An 18,452-nucleotide genomic window follows, 5' to 3' on the forward strand; every position below is an offset into this window, starting at 1 on the left:
CCTTTCTGAAATCAATAGAAATATGTGTGTATGTGTGTGTGTGTGTGTGTGTGTGTGTGTGTGTGTGTATATATATGCAGAAGAAAGCCCTATCATCAGGATTACAGGGTTCATTGCAAATTCTGAATTAGATAGCATTTGTTTTTTAAAGTGGAGTTTAAAAAAGTGAATATATTTCTTGTAACTGGTTCTGATGTCATGCCAGCCTTGATACATTAAACGGATAAGAATATTTTATAATTAGCATATTACTCATATGTTATCAAGTACTGTTGGCAGTGTCCAGAATGGCACCGGGTGGGTTCAGACCGGACCTGGGTTCAGCAACCTTGGTACTTGAGTTCTGGCTAAGAAAGAATTCAAAGTCAAGACTCAAACTACAAGAGAATATTTATTTAGAAAATCACAGAGGTAGAAGAAGTAATTTGTAGAAGAAATGTGATAAGGAAACTGGTTATGGAGGTAAAGGAAGGGCCTTGGAGTTTGGAAGTGAGAAAGGTAAAGGTACTAGTAACAAGCCTGTGGGGAGGGGTAAAGAGAGAGAAAGGGGAAAGGTGCAGGCATGTTCCCAGGAGGGAGAGCAACCTTAGGTTCTCCATCCTAAGGGTTGTACGGGTGGAGATTTTTAGGGGAGGTCCCAGGGGATGATCTCAATAGAATATTCAGCAGCTACCAGGTGTGTCCTTTCAGGGTTAGGATTTCCACTGATTGATTGGTCAGCACCAGGACTGGGGGTCATTATCCAATTCACCTGGTCCTGAGGTCCGCCATGGGGTTGCTTGTCTAGTTTTGTTACTTATCTGGGCCTGGAGCTGAAATACAACTGAAACTTAGATGTTATCTCTAGGTAGGAAAGGTCAGGGGTTCTAAACCACATGACAGGGAAGAAAGGTCACCCTGGGGGCAAGGTGCCACCCTACACTTGTCCATTGCTAGGCACCCTGGGCTTTGCACCCTGGTGACCTTCTGTACCTGGCCCATCATTCTTGCTCTGCTCATGTCTAACTGCCTACCATAGTACTGCTTGAAAACATTTTGAAGTTAAAACATATTCTGTGTGGTGTGGCTTATGTGATTGTTTTTCTGGGAGGATAAAAGCATTTTTAAACAATAAATATTGTAAATATCACTTATTTTCAGCTCTTCTCAGAACTAACAACAATTCAAATGTATTGGACTCCCAATGAAAGGTGTCCCCTCCCCTTTGGTAAAATATTACAACTATGCATATATTATATATTCCTAATGAACAACTTGCTTTTGATTGTGCTAAGTGACATTTCTACTGATAAGCAGAAAATAAATTTCTGAATGTTTGGCCATTTAATCTTGTTGCTTTTCTGAGTTTTGTTTTTTTGTTTTTTTTTTCTTCTTTTTTCTTTTTTTTCCTGTTCCTTTAGAACTAGTAGATCTTCCCTTGGTAAAGTTTGACTTTTCCTGCAATAAAGTGCTCGTGATTCCCATTTGTTTTAGAGAGATGAAGCAGCTGCAAGTATTACTACTTGAAAATAACCCTTTGCAGTCTCCTCCAGCACAGGTGAGGGGGCTGGAAAGATATGTGGGATATGCTATCAATGTGCTCAGGCAACTCTTGGCAGAGCCAGTTTGTTAATATTCTGCTGATTTAATGTTGCATTAGACATGATCATAAGCAGTTACAGTCTCTAAAAAGATGAAACCTTGGATGCATCTGACTACAATAAGTTGTCTTCTCTACGCCAAGTCCATTTGGCAGTATTGGGCTTACTATTCTGGTCACTGCAATCCAGAATTATGTTTGATTATTTTATTATTTGTACATATATTTGAAACTTTTTAATGGAGTAAAAAATTAATATAGTCCTTACTTTAATGTTAGCTGGAAAATGGAGCTTAAGTATTTTGAAATATAATTATTGGTTATTTAGAGACAAGATTCAAGTTCAAATATTAAGCTATGAGAAAAAATGAAATATATATGCTTCCAGAATTGAAATTTTTTCAGGTCAGTTAGCTGACTTCTATATTTTTCATCTATTTATACTTAAACACATTTCTGTTAGGATTTGGCATTTTAGTTCAAAAAATTAGTACATTGCTTGAGTATGATTTTCTATTCAAAGTGGAATTTGGAGGAAATAACTGCCTAAATTTTTATGTTTTGTAGAGGTCAAATTTGGTGTGCATTGTTGAAGTGTTACTTAGAATGAAAATGCAAAAATTATGATATACAGAGTCAGATATATAGTGTTTTGCCATTAAAAATAGATATATATTATTAATTTCTCCATAGATTTGCACAAAGGGCAAAGTGCACATATTCAAGTATCTGAGCATACAAGCCTGTCAGATTAAAGCAACTGACTCCCTTTATCTGCACACAATGGAGAGGCCACAATTACACCAGCATGTGGAAGACAGGTGAGTGTGACTGCCCTGGCTCAAAGCCCCTTTTAGAATTTTTCTTAGGCCAAGGTATTCCAGGTAACTAAAGTAAACAAATTTTTTTTTTTGCTTCATTCAAACAATGCAGATTTATAACTTAGAGTTTCAGAAACTTTTGGAATAGGAAAGAGAAAATTGATGTTATTGATAACATTTTGACATTTCTTGAGTCTTGTTTACTCTCTCCTAGTCAAAAATCAGTCCTTCTTGAGTGCTGTGTGTATGTGCACACTTGTGTGTGTGTGTGTGTGTGTGTGTGTGTGTGTATATATACATATATATATATATGATACATGATACATGATATATGATATATGATCTATAATATAAACATAGGGTCCTGGCCAGTGTGGCTCAGTTGGTTGAGTGATGTCCTATGAACTAAAAAAACCACCAGTTCGATTCCCCATCAGGACACTTGCCCAAGTTTTGGGTTGGATCATGGTGCAGGAGGCAAGTGATCAATGCTTCTCTCTCATATGGAAGTTATCTCTCTCTCCTTTCCTCTCTCTTTAAAAATCAATCAAAACATGTTAAAATAAATAAACATAGGTATCTTAAGCTTATCAATTAAAACAACAATATCAAGCCTTTTTTAAATTATTTTTTTAATATGCCTCTGGAACATTGTTAAGAAAAACTGTAGGTTTTATTTTTTTTAATTGTCTTTTTAAAATGCAGAATGTATAGTTTGCCATTTCCTGTTTAGAATGGAAGTATTAGAATCCTTTCACATGTCCCTGGCCTTTTGTTGGCATAAATCAGGCCTTGAATTTTCAGAGAATGAAATTCCCACACTGAACACTTATAAAACACAGACTGTTTTTGAGAAGTCTTCACTGTAGAAATCTTTCCTTCACTTTTTATTAAAAAAATGAACTAGTGACTTAAAATCTCAGACTACCCTAGTGGTACCTTTATATACTGCTTAAAATATGTATTCATTATTTTTTAAAACATGCCATCAAATTTAGTCACTGGATTAAAGTTTACAGAATTATTCAAGATTACCAACATTTCGAGAGGAGAACCAAGATGGTGGCATAGGTAAACACCTATACTTGCTGCCTCTCACAACCACATCAAAATTACAACTAAAAGGCAGAACAACTACCACCCAGAACCACAGGAAAGCTGGCTGAGTGGAAGTTCCACAACTAGAGAAGTGAAGAAAGTGCACTGAGACTGGTAAGAGGTGCGGAAAGTGCTGGCACCTGGATGTGCTGCTCTTTTAATCGGGAGGGAGATACAAGCTCCCGCTTGCTCTGAACTCCAGTTCTGGGCGAGACTATGGAGGACCCAGACACATACGGGAGAAACTGGACTGTCTGGCATCGGAACAGGAATGCGAGGGCGGCTTTCTCTCAGAGGTGCTCACAGCGATCATTGTTCCTGCATGGGGGTGTGGGACGCGGAGACCCGGGGACCTCTCCGGTGCAGGCTGACTGGCAGCCATTGCTGTTTGCTCCACCCTGGTGATTCCCAGAGACCCTGCCGCACCCAATTTACAACCCCACCCAAGCTGTGCGCATATGAATGGCTTTTACATATGAATGGCCTGTCCTCTCTCTGCCTAAAACCTGTCAAACTGCAGCTGGGTCAGAGAGCCCCAGAGCTTCCAAAAGAAGGCCCAAGGCCCAGCAACAGCAGCTTGCCTTGCTTCACAGCTGGGTTTTGTCTGGGCACTTCCAAACCCCATACAAAGAGGAGGAATCTGCAGATCTCTCTGTAGCTCCTGCAGGGCAGCCCCAGACAGTGGCTGACCTTGCACCTCCTTGGAGATCCAAAAGCCAGTGTACCCAGTGGTCAGTGTGAGACCATGCCGGATTACAACTCTTCACATCCATAAGAGACACACTCAAGGGGCAGACTCAGTGAGCACCAAAGCCCCACTGAAGCAAGTCCTGCCCCATAAGGGTGTCTTCTGCACAACAGATCTTCCAGTGTAGACATAGCTGGTCCTCACAGCCAATTCCTCCCAGTGATACCAATAGCAATCAAGGGTTAACTACAAGACTGTGCACACAGCCCACAAAGGGGTGCACCAAGAGCATCCACCTCAGGTGACTGGGGATATCGAGACACTCTACCAACTCAAGGAGACTTAGCAGCTACCCAGTACATAGAAACAAACACAGGGAAGTGGCCAAAATGTGGAGACAAAGAAACAAGTCACAAATGAAAGAAATGGATGGAAGCAAAATACTGGATATAGAGTTCAAAACCATGGTTATAAGTTTATTCAAGAATCTTCTAGAAACCTCTGAGAAATTTAGTGAGACCTTCAAGGACATGGAAAAGAACCAATCGGAAATTAAGCATACACTGACTGAAATAAAGAATAATATACAGAGATTCCACAGCAGACTAGAGGATCCCAAGAATCAAGTCAAAGATTTGAAATACAAAGAAGCAAAAAACACCCAACCAGAAAAGCAAAAAGAAAAAAGAATCCAAAAATATGAAGATAGTGTAAGGAGCCTCTGGGACAACTTCAAGTATACCAACATCCGAATTATGGGGGTGCCAGAAGAAAAGAGAAAGCAAGATATTGAAAACCTATTTGAAGAAATAATGACAGAAAACTTCCCCCACCTGGTGAAAGAAATAGACTTAAAAGTCCAGGAAGCCTAGAGAACCCCACACAAGAGGAATCCAAAGAGGACCACACCAAGACACATCATAATTAAAATGCCAAGAGCAAAAGACAAAGAGAGAATATTAAAAGCAGCAAGAGAAAAACAGTTAGTTGCCTCCAAGGGAGTACCCATACGACTGTCAGCTGATTTCTCAACAGAAACTATGCAGGCCAGACAAGAGTGGCAATAAATATTCAAAGTGATGAATAGCAAGAACCTACAACCAAGATTACTCTACCCAGCAAAGCTATCATTTAGAATTGAAAGGCAGATGAAGAGCTTCACAGACAAGAAAAAGCTAAAGGAGTTCATCACCACCAAACCAGTATTATATGAAATGCTGAAGGGTATTCTCTAAAAAGAGGAAGAAGAAGAAAAAGCTAAAGATAAAAAATTATGAACAACAAAGTGACAACAAATACATATCTATCAACAAGTGAACCTAAAAATCAAATGAATAAAAAACCTGATAAACAGAACAAACTGGTGAATGTAATAGAATTAGGGGCATGGAAAGGGAGCAGACTGATAATTCTCAGGGAGAAGGGGTTGTGGGGGGTGTGGGAAGAGATTGGACAAAGAGCTTACACCTATGGACAAGGTCAGTGGGGGGCAGAGGGAGGCCTGGAGTGGGGTGGGAACCGGGTGGAGGGGAGCTATGGGGGGAAAAAAGAGGAACATCTGTAATAATCTGAACAATAAAGATTAAAATAAAATTTAAAAAAAAGATTACCAACATTTCAAAACATAAGACATAAAAGCAATTAGGGTTTTTTTTTTTCTTTTTTATATGCTAGAATCAGTAAAATAAGAAAACTGTTTCAGGAAAAGAAATTATTTGATTAAAGTGTAAATCCATGAAATCCTGAACACAAAGAATTTATTTTGTGCTCCTTTTAGACAGTATAAGTATCTGGTTTTCATTAGGCCCTTGTCTTAACATCCTTTAATACTGAATTGATTTGCTGCCTTGTGGTAATAATAACAATTTGTATAGCAAACTCATTATTTGAATATAAATTGACATATCTGTGAACTTTGTGATTTTAATTTTTTATATGAATTCAATATTGATGGCATCTATCTCAGCAAGAAGGATTCTGATTCAGGCGTTGGAAGTGATAATGGAGATAAGCGATTATCGGCCACAGAGGTAAACTGCGATCTGCTCGTGATTTTTTTTCTTTCACTGCTTCTAGATAGATCTGCTGCACTTATTGAACTCCTCTCTGGTAAAAAGGCATTAACCCTCTGCATGGGAATATGTGATAATGTTTGTGAAAGCAATTTGAAATACTCCAAGTGTTATATAAATATTAGCTATGGTTAGCTTTTTCTAAGTCTTTAATATTTTATAAATGTCTCAGGAATAGGATTCCTATCTCCTCCCCACACACATTTTCTGGAATATTCTTGAATGCTTAATAAATATTATGAAATGACTAAGTGATGTGCAAGTATCCATGAGGTATTTTTGATAAATGATTGTTTTTAAATGACAGAGCAATTTAGGAAAACATGCATAAATGTTGAGGAATCAAATGTACATTGCATTTTAGCAGTTTACCCCAAGAAAATGCTTTTATGAATAGCCATACTTTTTATAGCACTATTTGTTTCCTGGAACTCTTTTTAGACCATTGGTAAAATGTTTAATTATTTGTAAGCTAAGGGGGCCTCTTAACACTAGAGCTTCCTCAAGTGGTGGTAAAATAGCTTATTTAGCACAATTATTATATCACTCATAGTCTATTGGATTTCCCCAAATCTTTCACTAGCATACCTTTAAATGGGGCTTCTTGATCTGGGGAGGTAGAAGGGCTACGTGGAGTAGGCATGATGGAGCATCAGATCTTCCCTTAGTGAGGGAACTTACTGAGTTTCTGTGGTTGTAGAGTTTGAGACATTATAATCTTCTTTGAAGATATAATTAATAGGCCAATTACCCCATCTAAGGAATCTATGTTTTTATTATATGTGGTGTGACTCTAGGAAAAATGCCTATTTCCTGTTTTCGTCAGACCTTTGAGTGTAATGTATAGCTAAGGTACTGGAATTTATTTAAAAAAATGCTTTATAAAGCAGTGTATTTAAAAAATACTAGGATACTTAGAATATTTCAAAAGGAAGAAGAGTTAGGAGGCCCATAAAAAGGCCTTGTTAATAAAAGAAAAATTACTTTCATGGAGCCACATGAATAATTCACTATGGTTCCCCTGGGGAGAAAATACTCAACACATTGCTTTATAAGTTATATTTAATTCAACCCCCTTAGCTTTATTAAAACTCCTGTAAGTCTCCTAAAATGCCCTATTGTTTTAGTAATTACTCACCCTAAGCTTATCCTATCAAATAAAAGAGTAATATGCAAATTAACCCTCACTCCGCTATGCCCACCAGCCATGCCCACCAGCCAATCAGAGCAAATATGCAAATAAACCCAACCAAGATGGCTACGGCTACAGAGAGCAGGAGGGAGGCTTGGGTTTCCCCGGCAATGGAGGAAGCCAAGCTTTCCGCCTGCCCTTGCCGGCCTAGGCCTCCACTCAGTGCTACAAAGTTTCAATGATAGAAGATACATAAATACAAATAGAAATGGCGGCAGCCACGGAGCTGGAAAGAGCAGGAGGCTAGGGTTGCTCCCGGTGATGGAGGAAGCCAAGCTTTCCGCACACCCTGGCCGGCCCAGGCCTCCGCTTAAGGCTACAAAGTTTCAATTATAGAAGATACATAAATCCCCCCAAAAAAGGCTGCGGCTTTGGAGCAAGCGGAAGGCTTGGCTCCGCTCCAGGATACAAAGTTTCAAGTGTAGAAGATAAATAAACCCCAGATACCAGGGCCTCTGCTTGGGTCACCAGGGGGCGTGGCCGGCCTGCAAACCACCACAGGCCCCTCACCCAGGCTGCCCCACACCCCAAGGGAACCCCCACCCTGATCCGGGACACCCTTCAGGGCAAACCAGCTGGCCCCCACCCATGCACCAGGCCTCTATCCTATCTAATAAAAGAGTAATATGCAGATTGACCATCACTCCAACACACAAGATGGCTGCCCCCATGTGGTCAAAGATCCTGCCCCCATGTGGACACAAGATGGCCACCACAAGATGGCCAGCAGGGGAGGGCAGTTGGGAGGGACCAGGCTGGCAGAGGAGGGCAGTTGGGGGCGACCAGGCCTGCAGGGGAAGGCAGTTAGGGGTGACCAGGCCTGCAGGGGAGAGCAGTTAGGGGTGACCAGGCCTGCAGGGGAGAGCAGTTAGGGGTGACCAGGCTGGCAGGGGAGCAGTTAGGCATCAATCAGGCTGGCAGGGGAGTGGTTAGGGGGTGATCAGGCTGGCAGGCAGAAGCGGTTAGGGGTAATCAGGAAGGCAGGCAGGCGAGCAGTTGGGAGCCAGCAGTCCTGGATTGTGAGAGGGATGTCCGACTGCCCGTTTAGGCCGATCCCACTGGGATCGGCCTAAACGGGCAGTCGGACATCCTTCGAGGGGTCCCAGATTGGAGAGAGTGCAGGCTTTGCTGAGGGACACACACACCCCCGTGCATGATTTTGTGCACCGGGCCTCTAGTTTCTAATAAATTAAAATAGACTCTGCTTTATCCTTACCTGCCTTCTAAAGATAATTAAGTTCATTAATGAAACATTGCACAAAGAACTTCATTATCCTTCTGTTCTCACTTAGTATAAGTAGGATGCTAATGTCATTCTAAAAGAGGAAGCCAAGAGTTTATTCTCTCCTTTTTAACTAGATGAATATCTTTGAAATTTTTTTTTTATATTTTATTGATTTTTTACAGAGAGGAAGAGAGAGGGATAGAGAGTTAGAAACATCGATGAGAGAGAAACATCGATCAGCTGCCTCCTGCACACCCCCTACTGGGGATGTGCCCGCAACCAAGGTACATGCCCTTGACCAGAATTGAACCTGGGACCTTTCAGTCCACAGGCCGACACTCTGTCCTCTGAGCCAAACCGGTCAGGCTATCTTTGAAATTTTGCTGAGTTTTTAGATGGGAGGAAGGTGGAAGGAAGAAGGATTATAGAGAAGATTACATTCAATAGAATAAGAAGCACAATTCTCACCTGGTAGCCTCATTACCTGAGGATACCTCCAAAAAATTTTGTTTTTTAGAATGATAAAGGTTCTGAATTAACCATTGTAGTCTTCCGTTTTTACTTTGTTTGGCAGTATGTTACCATCTATGGTCAGGTGATCTTGCTCCCCATTTATATCTCATTGTGGGGTTCAAGGATCACACCTGGTTCCCTTTATTGCTGTTGCCATTATCTGATTGCTTTAGCATTTGTCAGTAAGAAGTTAAAAACACATTTTTCACAAGATAAAAAAGCCAAAAAACTGGGACCTCATTAAAATTCTGTTTATTGAAGGAAATGCACATTTGTTTTCTACTAGTTTCTAAACAATTTGTGTAATGTCCAAAAGTAAATGAACACTGTACTCTGAAAGTCATAGCCTCAGGAATTTAGGAACAAGCCAAAATCAGCCGAAGTGAGGTTCCTGGTCCTTGTGATTTGGAAAACTTCACTAAGTAACAACACTGAAGTGGAGACATAGGAAGATATATGAGGCGCCATATTTTATTTGTAATAGAATCAGACATTTTCTGAATAAACTTCATCAACTGGTATAGGAAACAATACCCCCAGAGAAAACTTACTCCAATTACCAAATTGCAGTGTTACTCCAAAAATTGCACAAAATCATTTAGCACTTTTATACATTTAATGTAGCAGCCTCATCCTAAAACAGGGAAATAAACTGAAGCTTAATTTATAAAGCACGTAAAGTGCACCGTAAATAAATGAGATATTGTCACAGAGGTTGACTGTCTACTTTTCTGTGATGAACCACATGAAACCTTAATGGTGTTTTGGTAAATTAGTGTTGTCAGAGTTCACAGTAATGTCACTGTTAAAATGGTTGATTCGACATAGGACTCCTGTGGTGATATATTTGCAAGTGTTCCTTCGTTCTGTCAGGTGTTGCACAAGTCCTTCTTAGTACCCTGACTATGGCTCTTAGGTTAGCAAACATCGCCAGGCACCTGGTCAAATTTCAGCTCAAAACAGAGAAGTATATGAGTGTTAGCTCTATGAATTCGACACAGTGAACCATATTACCAGCTCCCAGTTCAAGAAACGGGACTTTACCAGGACCCCAGCAAGCCCCACTCATGTGCCCACCCACTCACCCGAGAGCAGCCACTATCCCGATTTTAATACCATGGATTAGTTTTGCCTGTTTTTAAACGTATGTAAATGGAATTGTCCTTTGTATGTGGTGTCTTTTACTCAATATTAAAAACACTGTTGTTTTTTTAACCATATAGCGTTCTCTTAATCTACATGATAACACTTCTCCTTGAATGAAGCAGTGCCTTGTTTCTTTCTAGCCTTCTGATGAAGACACGGTTAGCCTCAATGTCCCAATGTCAAATATCATGGAAGAAGAACAGATCATCAAGGAGGACTCATGCCATCACCTTAGTCCCATAAAAGGTCTGAGAATGAAAGACGGGGAGAAAGTGCTCGTTTTTTAAGTTTAAAATGCTGTATTTACAATATGCACAAATATGGCAATAATAATAGTTTATTTTTATTGCACATTTCCTATGCACCAGGTACTGTGCTAATCTGTGAAGATGATTTCATTGAAACTTCAAAACTCTGAAGTGGATACTCCTCTAATTATCTCAATTTTATAGAGGAAATTGAGGCTCAGAGAGTTTAAGTAATGTGCCAGTGGTCATGCAGCTAGTAAATAGTGAAGCTATTCTCATTCTGAAGATTTATATGGATTCTTTAAATCCATTATTTGAAAGAAAATATATGTAGATATATTATTAAGAGTAACTCTATTGTAATACATAAAATCCCCAAATTTCATTCGTTTAACACAATCCAAGTTAAGTTCAAATAGGAGTTAGTGATTGACAGGCAACTGCCCTCAAGTGGTGATTCAAGGGCCCAAACTTATTTCATGCTGAGTTTCACGGTCTTTAACATAAGATTTCCAAAGTTTCTGAATCCTTCTGTTTCAAAACAGAAGGGGGAGCACCTGGAGATTTGCTCAAAGAAGTTTTTATGGGCTGGGCCTAGGAAGAGCATCCAGCACTTATACCCTAGAGTTGATTGTATGGCCACAGATAACTACAAGTGAGGGTCGGAGATGTAGTTGAGTTGTATCCCCCAGCTTGACTTTGACAAGTTAATGGACCTTAATTCTTTCACCTGTACTAGTAAGTGATTAGATGATTAGATTAGGTGATCTTTAACTGCTTTTATAGCTTTAAAAATTCTATGGTTCTTTGATCATATCAAATGATGTCCTGCATACTTTCAAAATACTAGTAATATATTTCATATCTTACTGGTGTGTTTCACACAGTGAACCATATTACCAGCTCCCAGTTCAAGAAACGGGTCTTTACCAGGACCCCAGAAAGCCCCACTCATGAAGCCCTCATTTGATTACATTATGGCAGTATTTAGACTGCTCCTGTTCAGTGATTTTTAAAGAAAATACTAAAATTTAGTGTTTACTAATTTGTGACAGAGACTATTTCATGATGTATGAATAGTATAGAATTAAATTAATATGCAGATTATTACCTAATAGTTTGAATATGCTTTCTTTAGTGACGGGTGAACCATTTAAACTAACTCAAACTTTAATGTTTGCTTTCACTTCTTACATTTAGGTTTTTAAGTGAGGTCGTAAGTTTAGCATTTATTGATCTGAGATAAGGATTGGAACCATATATTGTCCAAAACTATAACTGTATACTTTATGCAAAAATATAACTGCCACTTTATTAATTTAGGTAAGTTTTATTATATTATGCAGTATAGCAGATAGTGTTTTAGGCAAATTTTTAAAAAATTATATAATTTGTTGGTAGTGAGTTTTTCACATCTGTTGTAGAAGTGAGTATTCTGCTGGCCAGGAGTCCTTCATGGTGGTCCTACCTGGTCCTTTTTAGTCTTCAGATCAGAGAGGAAACATTGGTGCTCCTTTTGCCTCCCCTTCACCTCTAGATTGCAGAGTCTGGAACACAGCCTAGTTGGATGTGCTCTGAGAGTGCTTTCCTCCCTGTGTGGCCTTTGCCATATCACATCTTTTGTTGTTAGGATGTTAGGTTCTTGTTTTAGTTTATTCCCACATTCTTCCTTGAGACTGTTTGCTACTTAAGGACCATGAGTCAGGTTTGACTAGCTTTTTAAACTCCTACAGTGTTTAGCATACCTGACATTTAGTAGTTGCTCAGTAAGTATTTGTTGAATTTTGATTATGAAATATTTACTCATCACACATTTCTTAGAACACAAAAGCTCTCTTATACTTTCTTTTCTTTGTGCCTTAAAAACATAAGACATGCCTGGTCAGCATGGTTGGATGGTTGAACGTCAACCTATGAATTAGGCAGTCAGGGTTCGATTCCCGGTCAGGGCACATGCCCAGGTTGGGGCCTCAATACCCAGTGAGGGACATGCAAGAGGCAGCCAATCAATAATTCTCTCTCATCATTGATGTTTCTGTCTCTCCCTCTCCCTTCTGCTCTGAAATCAATAAAAATATATTTAAAAAAGAAAAACGTAAGATGTGAGCAGAGCAGATTTTCGTGGATGACCTGCTGCTCTCCCACACTGCCAGCATTATTAGAATAAATGCTCATATATGATTTTTTAAAAAGCATAAGATGGAATTTGATTTAAAAAAATAAATCTTCATGTTGAAAATATTACAAATTTCCCCTCCCCCCCACCCCCATTTACTCCCTCCAATCCACCACTGTTTGTTTAGTTTCTCTTTCTGAGAATTCATCATTGGTGTATAAAAAAGCCATTGATTTTTGGGTGTTGATTTTGTATCCTGCTACATTGCCAAATTCACTTATTAATCTAGCAGTTTTTTAATGGAGTTTTTAGAGTTTTCTATATACAATAGCATGTCATTGGCAAATAATGAGAGTTTTACTTCTTCTTTTCCAATTTGGATGCCTTTTATTTCTTCTTGTTGTCTGATCGAGGTGGCTAGCAGTTCCAGTACTATGTTGAATAAGAGTGGTGAAAGTGGACATCCCTGTTTTGTTCCAGTTTCTAGAGGAAATGGTTTTAGTTTTTGCCCATTGAGTATGTTCTCTGTTGGTTTGTTCTATATGGCTTTTATCATGTTGAGATACGCTCCCTCTATTCCCACTTTGCTGAGAGTTTTTAATAAAAAAAGGGTGTTGGATTTTGTAGAATGCTTTTTCTTCATCTATCAATGTGTTTATGTGATGTGTCACGTTTATTGATTTGCAAATATTGTACCAGCTTTGTATTCCTCAAATAAATCCCACTTGGTCATGGTGTATGACCTCTTTAAGATATTGCTGGATCCAATTTGCTAATATTTTGAGAATATTAGCATCTATATTCATCAGGGATATTAGCTTATAATTCTCTTTCTTTGTAGTGTCTTTATGTGGTTTTGGAATTAGGATAATGCTGGCCTCATAAAAAGAGCTTGGAAGTGTGCCCTCCTCTTGGATTTTTTTGACTAATTTGAGGAGTATAGGTGTTAGTCCTTCTTTGAATGTTTGGTAAAACTCCCCTGTAAAACCATACAGACCTGGGCTTTTGTTTGCTGGGAGTTTTTTGATTACTGCTTCTATTTCATCAGTTGTTATTGGCCTATTCAGGTTTGCGGATTCTTCCTGATTCAGTTTTGGGAGATTGTATTTTTCTAGGAATTTTTTTATTTCATCCAGTTTGTCCAACTTATTGGCATATAGTTGTCCATAGTATTTTTTTACAGTCCTTTGTATTTCTGTGGTGTCAATGGTTACTTCTCTGTTTTCGCTGATTTTATTTATTTGGGACCTCTGTCTTTGTTTCTTGATGAGTCTGGCTAATGGTTTGTCAATCTTGTTTATCCTTTCAAAGAACCAGCTCTTGGTTTCATTGATTTTTTAATATATTTTTTTAGTCTGTATGTCATTTATTTCTGCTCTAGTCTTTATTATTTCCTTTCTTCTACTTACTCTGGGCTTTTTTTGTTGCTCTCTTTTTAGATCTTTAAGTTGTAGGGTTAAATAGTTTATTGCTGATTTTTCTTGTTTCTTGAGGTATACCTATAGTGCTATGAACTTCACTCTCAAGACTGCTTTTGCTATGTCCCAGAGATTTTGGCTTGCTGTGTGTTCATTTTAATTTGTTTTTTAATTTCTTTCTTGAGGTGCTATTTAGCCTCCATGTGTTGTAATGTTTTGGGATGTTTTTACTGTAGTTGATATTTAATTTATCCCACTGTGATCTGAGAAGATGCTTGATCTGATTTCAATCTTCTTGAACTTGTAGAGACTTTTTTTGTGTCCTAACATGTGGTCCATCTTTGTGAATGACCCATGTACACTTGAGAAGATGTATATTCTGCAGCTTTGGGGTGAAATGTTCTATAAATGTCAATTAAATCCATCTGATCCATTATGTCCTTTAGAGTCACTGTTTCATTGTTAATTTTTTGTCTAGAAGTTCTATCCATTGAAGTCAGTGAAGTCAGTGGAGTGGTAAAGTCCCCTATTATGATTGTATTGTTGTCGATCTCTCCCTTAAAGTACTCTAGAAGTTTTTTATATATATTTATATGTTCATATATTGGGTACATCTATGTTTACTAGGGTTATATCCTCTTGTTGGATTGATCCCTTTAATATTATGTAGTGATTTTTGCTGTCTCTTGTGATGACCTTCATTTTGAAGTCTATTTTGTCAGATATGAATATTGCTATCCCAGCTTTTATTCTTTTCTATTTGCATGGAAATGTTTTTCTTCATCCCTTCACTCTCATCCTATGTAAGTCTGTTCTTCTGCAGTGGGTCTCTTGTAGACAGCATATAGTTGTGTCATGCTTTCATATCCATTCAGCTATACTATTCTTTTGATTGGAGCATTTAATCCATTTACTTTAAGGTTATTATTGATATGTACTTATTTATTGCCATTTTAATTCTGTATGCCTAGGTTTTTTTCTCTCTTCTTTTCATTACAGCAGTTTCTTTAGCATTTCTTGTAATGATGGCTTGGTGGTGATGGACTCCCTTTTTTTTTTTTTTGTCTGGGAAGCTCTTTATTTCACTGTCTATTTTGAATGATAGCCTTGCTGGATATAGTGATCTTGGTTTCGAATCCTTGCTTTCCATTACCTTATGTATCATGGCATTCCCTATGTGAATATTGTTTAAGTTTCATGTTGTTCCACAGATCCCTTAAGCTGCCTTCTGTTTTTTAATTGTTTTTTCTTTTTGGTTCTCTGGTTGAGTGATTTTTTTCTCCCCTGTCTTCTGATTCACCGATCTGATCCTCAGCTTCCCCTATTCTGCTGTGTATTCCTTCCAATGTGTTCTTTATTTGTTCTATGTCATCCTTTATTTCTGTTTTCATAGTTACTACATCTTTTCTCATGCTGTTGAGCATCTTTACCATCAATATTCTGTACCCTTTTCCAGATAAGTTTCTTATTTCCATTTCATTTATCTCTTCTTCTGGAGAATTCCTCTTGTTCTTTCATTTGGGCATTGTTTCTTTGTCTCCTCATTTTGGGTGCCTGTTTGGTTTTGTGACTATATATTAGATAGATCTTCTATGCCTCTCTCATTCTTTAGTGCAGGACAGTGTCAAACACTGCTTTTGTCTAATGAGATCAGGCAAAGACTCAAAGTCCCCAGCTTTGAGTCTGCTCTGCTAGCAGTCTGATTGGATTTAGTCTTAAATAGCCCTCAGGCAATCATCCACAGGTATGGCAAGAGTTTTTCCCAACAGGGTGGTGCAATTGCTTCTACCTGGAGGCTAATTATTATTCTAAGTACCTTAATGGGCCTCAGAAACTCCACACCTTGGGGAAAGGATTTTTTTCCAATAGGGTGAGTCAACTGTATACCCCCAAGGCAAAACCACTAGATAGCAATTGTCTGCATGAGAAAGATGACCTCCACAGTGTGAGGGAATGACTCAGCACAGGAAACCAGGGTGTCAGTCTTCTGAACTCTAACCTCAGAGCCCCCAAACCTGGCTTCTGCTCACATAGCTCTAGTCCACTCTGCCCTCCCTCTGCCGGATCACAAGGTGAGTGGCTGCACAGGGAATTTTGTGTTTTGGTCCTTTAAGAGGGTGCCTGCATTTCCAGCTGTCTTTCCCTGGCAGACAGCAACCCTGCTGCTTTTCACATGCAGATTTTCTGTGGGCACCTTTCTCAGTTCTGGTGCTCTCTGCTGGGAAGCCCAGCTTAGGGATCAGACCTGAGAGTTCTCAGTGGGAACCCTTCACAGCTGAGATATCTCTCTGGAACTTCAGCTGCTGTCTGTGGGAGCCCGGCCAGCCTTCTTGCACCTCTGCCCTCTTACCAGTCTCTATGCAGTCTCCACTTTCCATTCTCCATTATCAGGGTTCTTTCCAGTGAGTCTTCCATTGATTAGTTTGGAAGTTTTTCTGTAATTTAGTTGTAAATCCAGTTTGGTCCTGGGAGCGTGTTCATGCAGCATCCACTTACTCCTTCACCATTTTTAATCATGCTCATTTCTTTCAAAAAAAAAAACTAAGCCATATAGAAGCTTTTAAGTTTAGTTTATGGCTTTTTGTTTCTTTTGCTTTTCTTTCTGTTCTTTCTTCTTTTATCTTTTCCTTACATCATTCAGGGAAGAGAAAACTTGGGTCAGCCATATACCTCCTTAAAAGGTAAGAGAGAAAATTGAAATGATTAGATGATACATTTCAGGGTAATCTGTACTTTGTTGATCAGTTTGTGAAATCATGCTTTCTGTCTGTCTGTTTTTTTCTAATAGGGGACTTTCATCAGGAATTTCAATCAAAGCCTTCCCTTGGTGACAATGACAACTCTGGAGAAGAAAGAGACCAATTTACCCATGGAACAGATGTTCTCCACTCAGAATTTATAAATTATATTAAGGCAAGTTGAGGATCAACTAATTTATTTATTTATTTACTTCTGTTTGATTCAATGCATCACCTTAAATGTCATCTTACTGCCACCTTCCTTTATAACATCTTCTCAAAGCTCAGTATATTTTTCTTTTTTTTTGTAAAATTGATTGATTTTAGAGGGAGAAGAAGAGGGAGGAGAGGAGAGAGAGAGACACCAATTTATTGTTCTGCTTGTTTATGCATTCATTAGTTGTTTCCTATATTCCTGTAGTGTCCTGACTGAGAATCGAACCCTCAACCTTGTCACATTGGGATGCTCTAACCAAACTAGCTACCCACCAGGGCCTCAGTATTTATTTTCTGACATTGGGAGCCAGTCCCTCCCTTACATACCTTTTCATTTGTTGGCCTATGTATATGGTTTTCTTTTGTATTCAGAAATTATTCGTCTTGCCATTGCTCAGTGCATTGTATTCATTAGCAAATGTCAGAGTTACCCATTACCATTCAGTAAAAGGCAAACTAGACAAGTTTCACATTCTTTTCAATGTACTCTAGGTGAATGCTTTTCTTGGGAGTATGTCCACAGTATAAAGAGAAAAATGGAGACTTTCAGGACCTGGAAATGATTGTCTTCCCTTTTTGGGAATTCACTCTGAGGATAGTTGTTCCAGAACCGCTGTAGTTACAGTGAGGTGTTGAAAGGTTGGGTGTAGTTGCCAACCTTCATTGTAGTGGCAGCAAAAAGAAGAGAGGAAATCTAGCCTTTTACTGAAGCTGGTAGTTAAGGTTTCAGGTGGAGACATGATTAAGTACCTTGGTATGTTTCTGCCAGTCTTTTTGGTTCAGGTTGTGGCACCAAAGAATGCAAGGATGGTTCATTTGGTAAAATTCAGATTTGATGTGCCTTCTGAGAGATGGTGGTCTTTGAGTTAATGTGTTAAAGCCAAGCATGGGGTCTCTAAGAGCACATCCTTATTTCCTGAGAATTGTGTTAGAATGGCTGGAGTCTGTCTAAACTAACATCTCTGGCCATCACCTCCAAGGGAACTGTGAGGAAAATTGTGAATTTACACTGTATAATAAGTACCCTGGTGTACTCAAGAGGTCTTTATGTTCTCAAGACAAAAATAAAGAACCTGACATATTACTTACATTTGTAGAAAATAAGATGATTTTAAGAAGTTATATATAGGCATACCTCAGAGATATTGTGGGTTTGGTTCCAAACCACTGCAATAAAGCAAATAATTCAACAAAGTGAGTCACATGTATTTTGTGGTTTTCTAGTGCATATTAAAAGTATGTTTACACTATACTGTAATCTATTAAGTTTGCAATAGCATTGTTCTGAAAAAATGTATATACCTTAATTTTAAAATATGTTAGTGCTAAAAAATTGTAACCATCATCTGAGCCTTCAGTAAGTCATAATATTTTTCTTAGTG

General features: G+C 38.7%; 1 protein-coding gene across 9 annotated transcripts in view; it reads left to right on the forward strand.

The window, feature by feature from the left end:
* The window catches only part of LRCH1 (leucine rich repeats and calponin homology domain containing 1), a 252,676-nt gene that overhangs the window by 175,897 nt on the left and 58,327 nt on the right, over positions 1–18,452 (forward strand). For all 9 annotated transcript variants that reach the window (XM_080662530.1, XM_080662525.1, XM_080662526.1 and 6 more), the window contains exons 5-9: positions 1,401–1,537; positions 2,273–2,400; positions 6,153–6,216; positions 10,475–10,580; positions 16,905–17,029. In XM_080662530.1, the coding sequence (XP_080518656.1) occupies positions 1,401–1,537; positions 2,273–2,400; positions 6,153–6,216; positions 10,475–10,580; positions 16,905–17,029 (560 nt within the window). The remainder of the gene's footprint in view (positions 1–1,400; positions 1,538–2,272; positions 2,401–6,152; positions 6,217–10,474; positions 10,581–16,904; positions 17,030–18,452) is intronic.

Source organism: Plecotus auritus, assembly GCF_963455305.1.
Source record: "Plecotus auritus genome assembly, chromosome: 3".
Lineage (NCBI taxonomy): Eukaryota > Metazoa > Chordata > Mammalia > Chiroptera > Vespertilionidae > Plecotus > Plecotus auritus.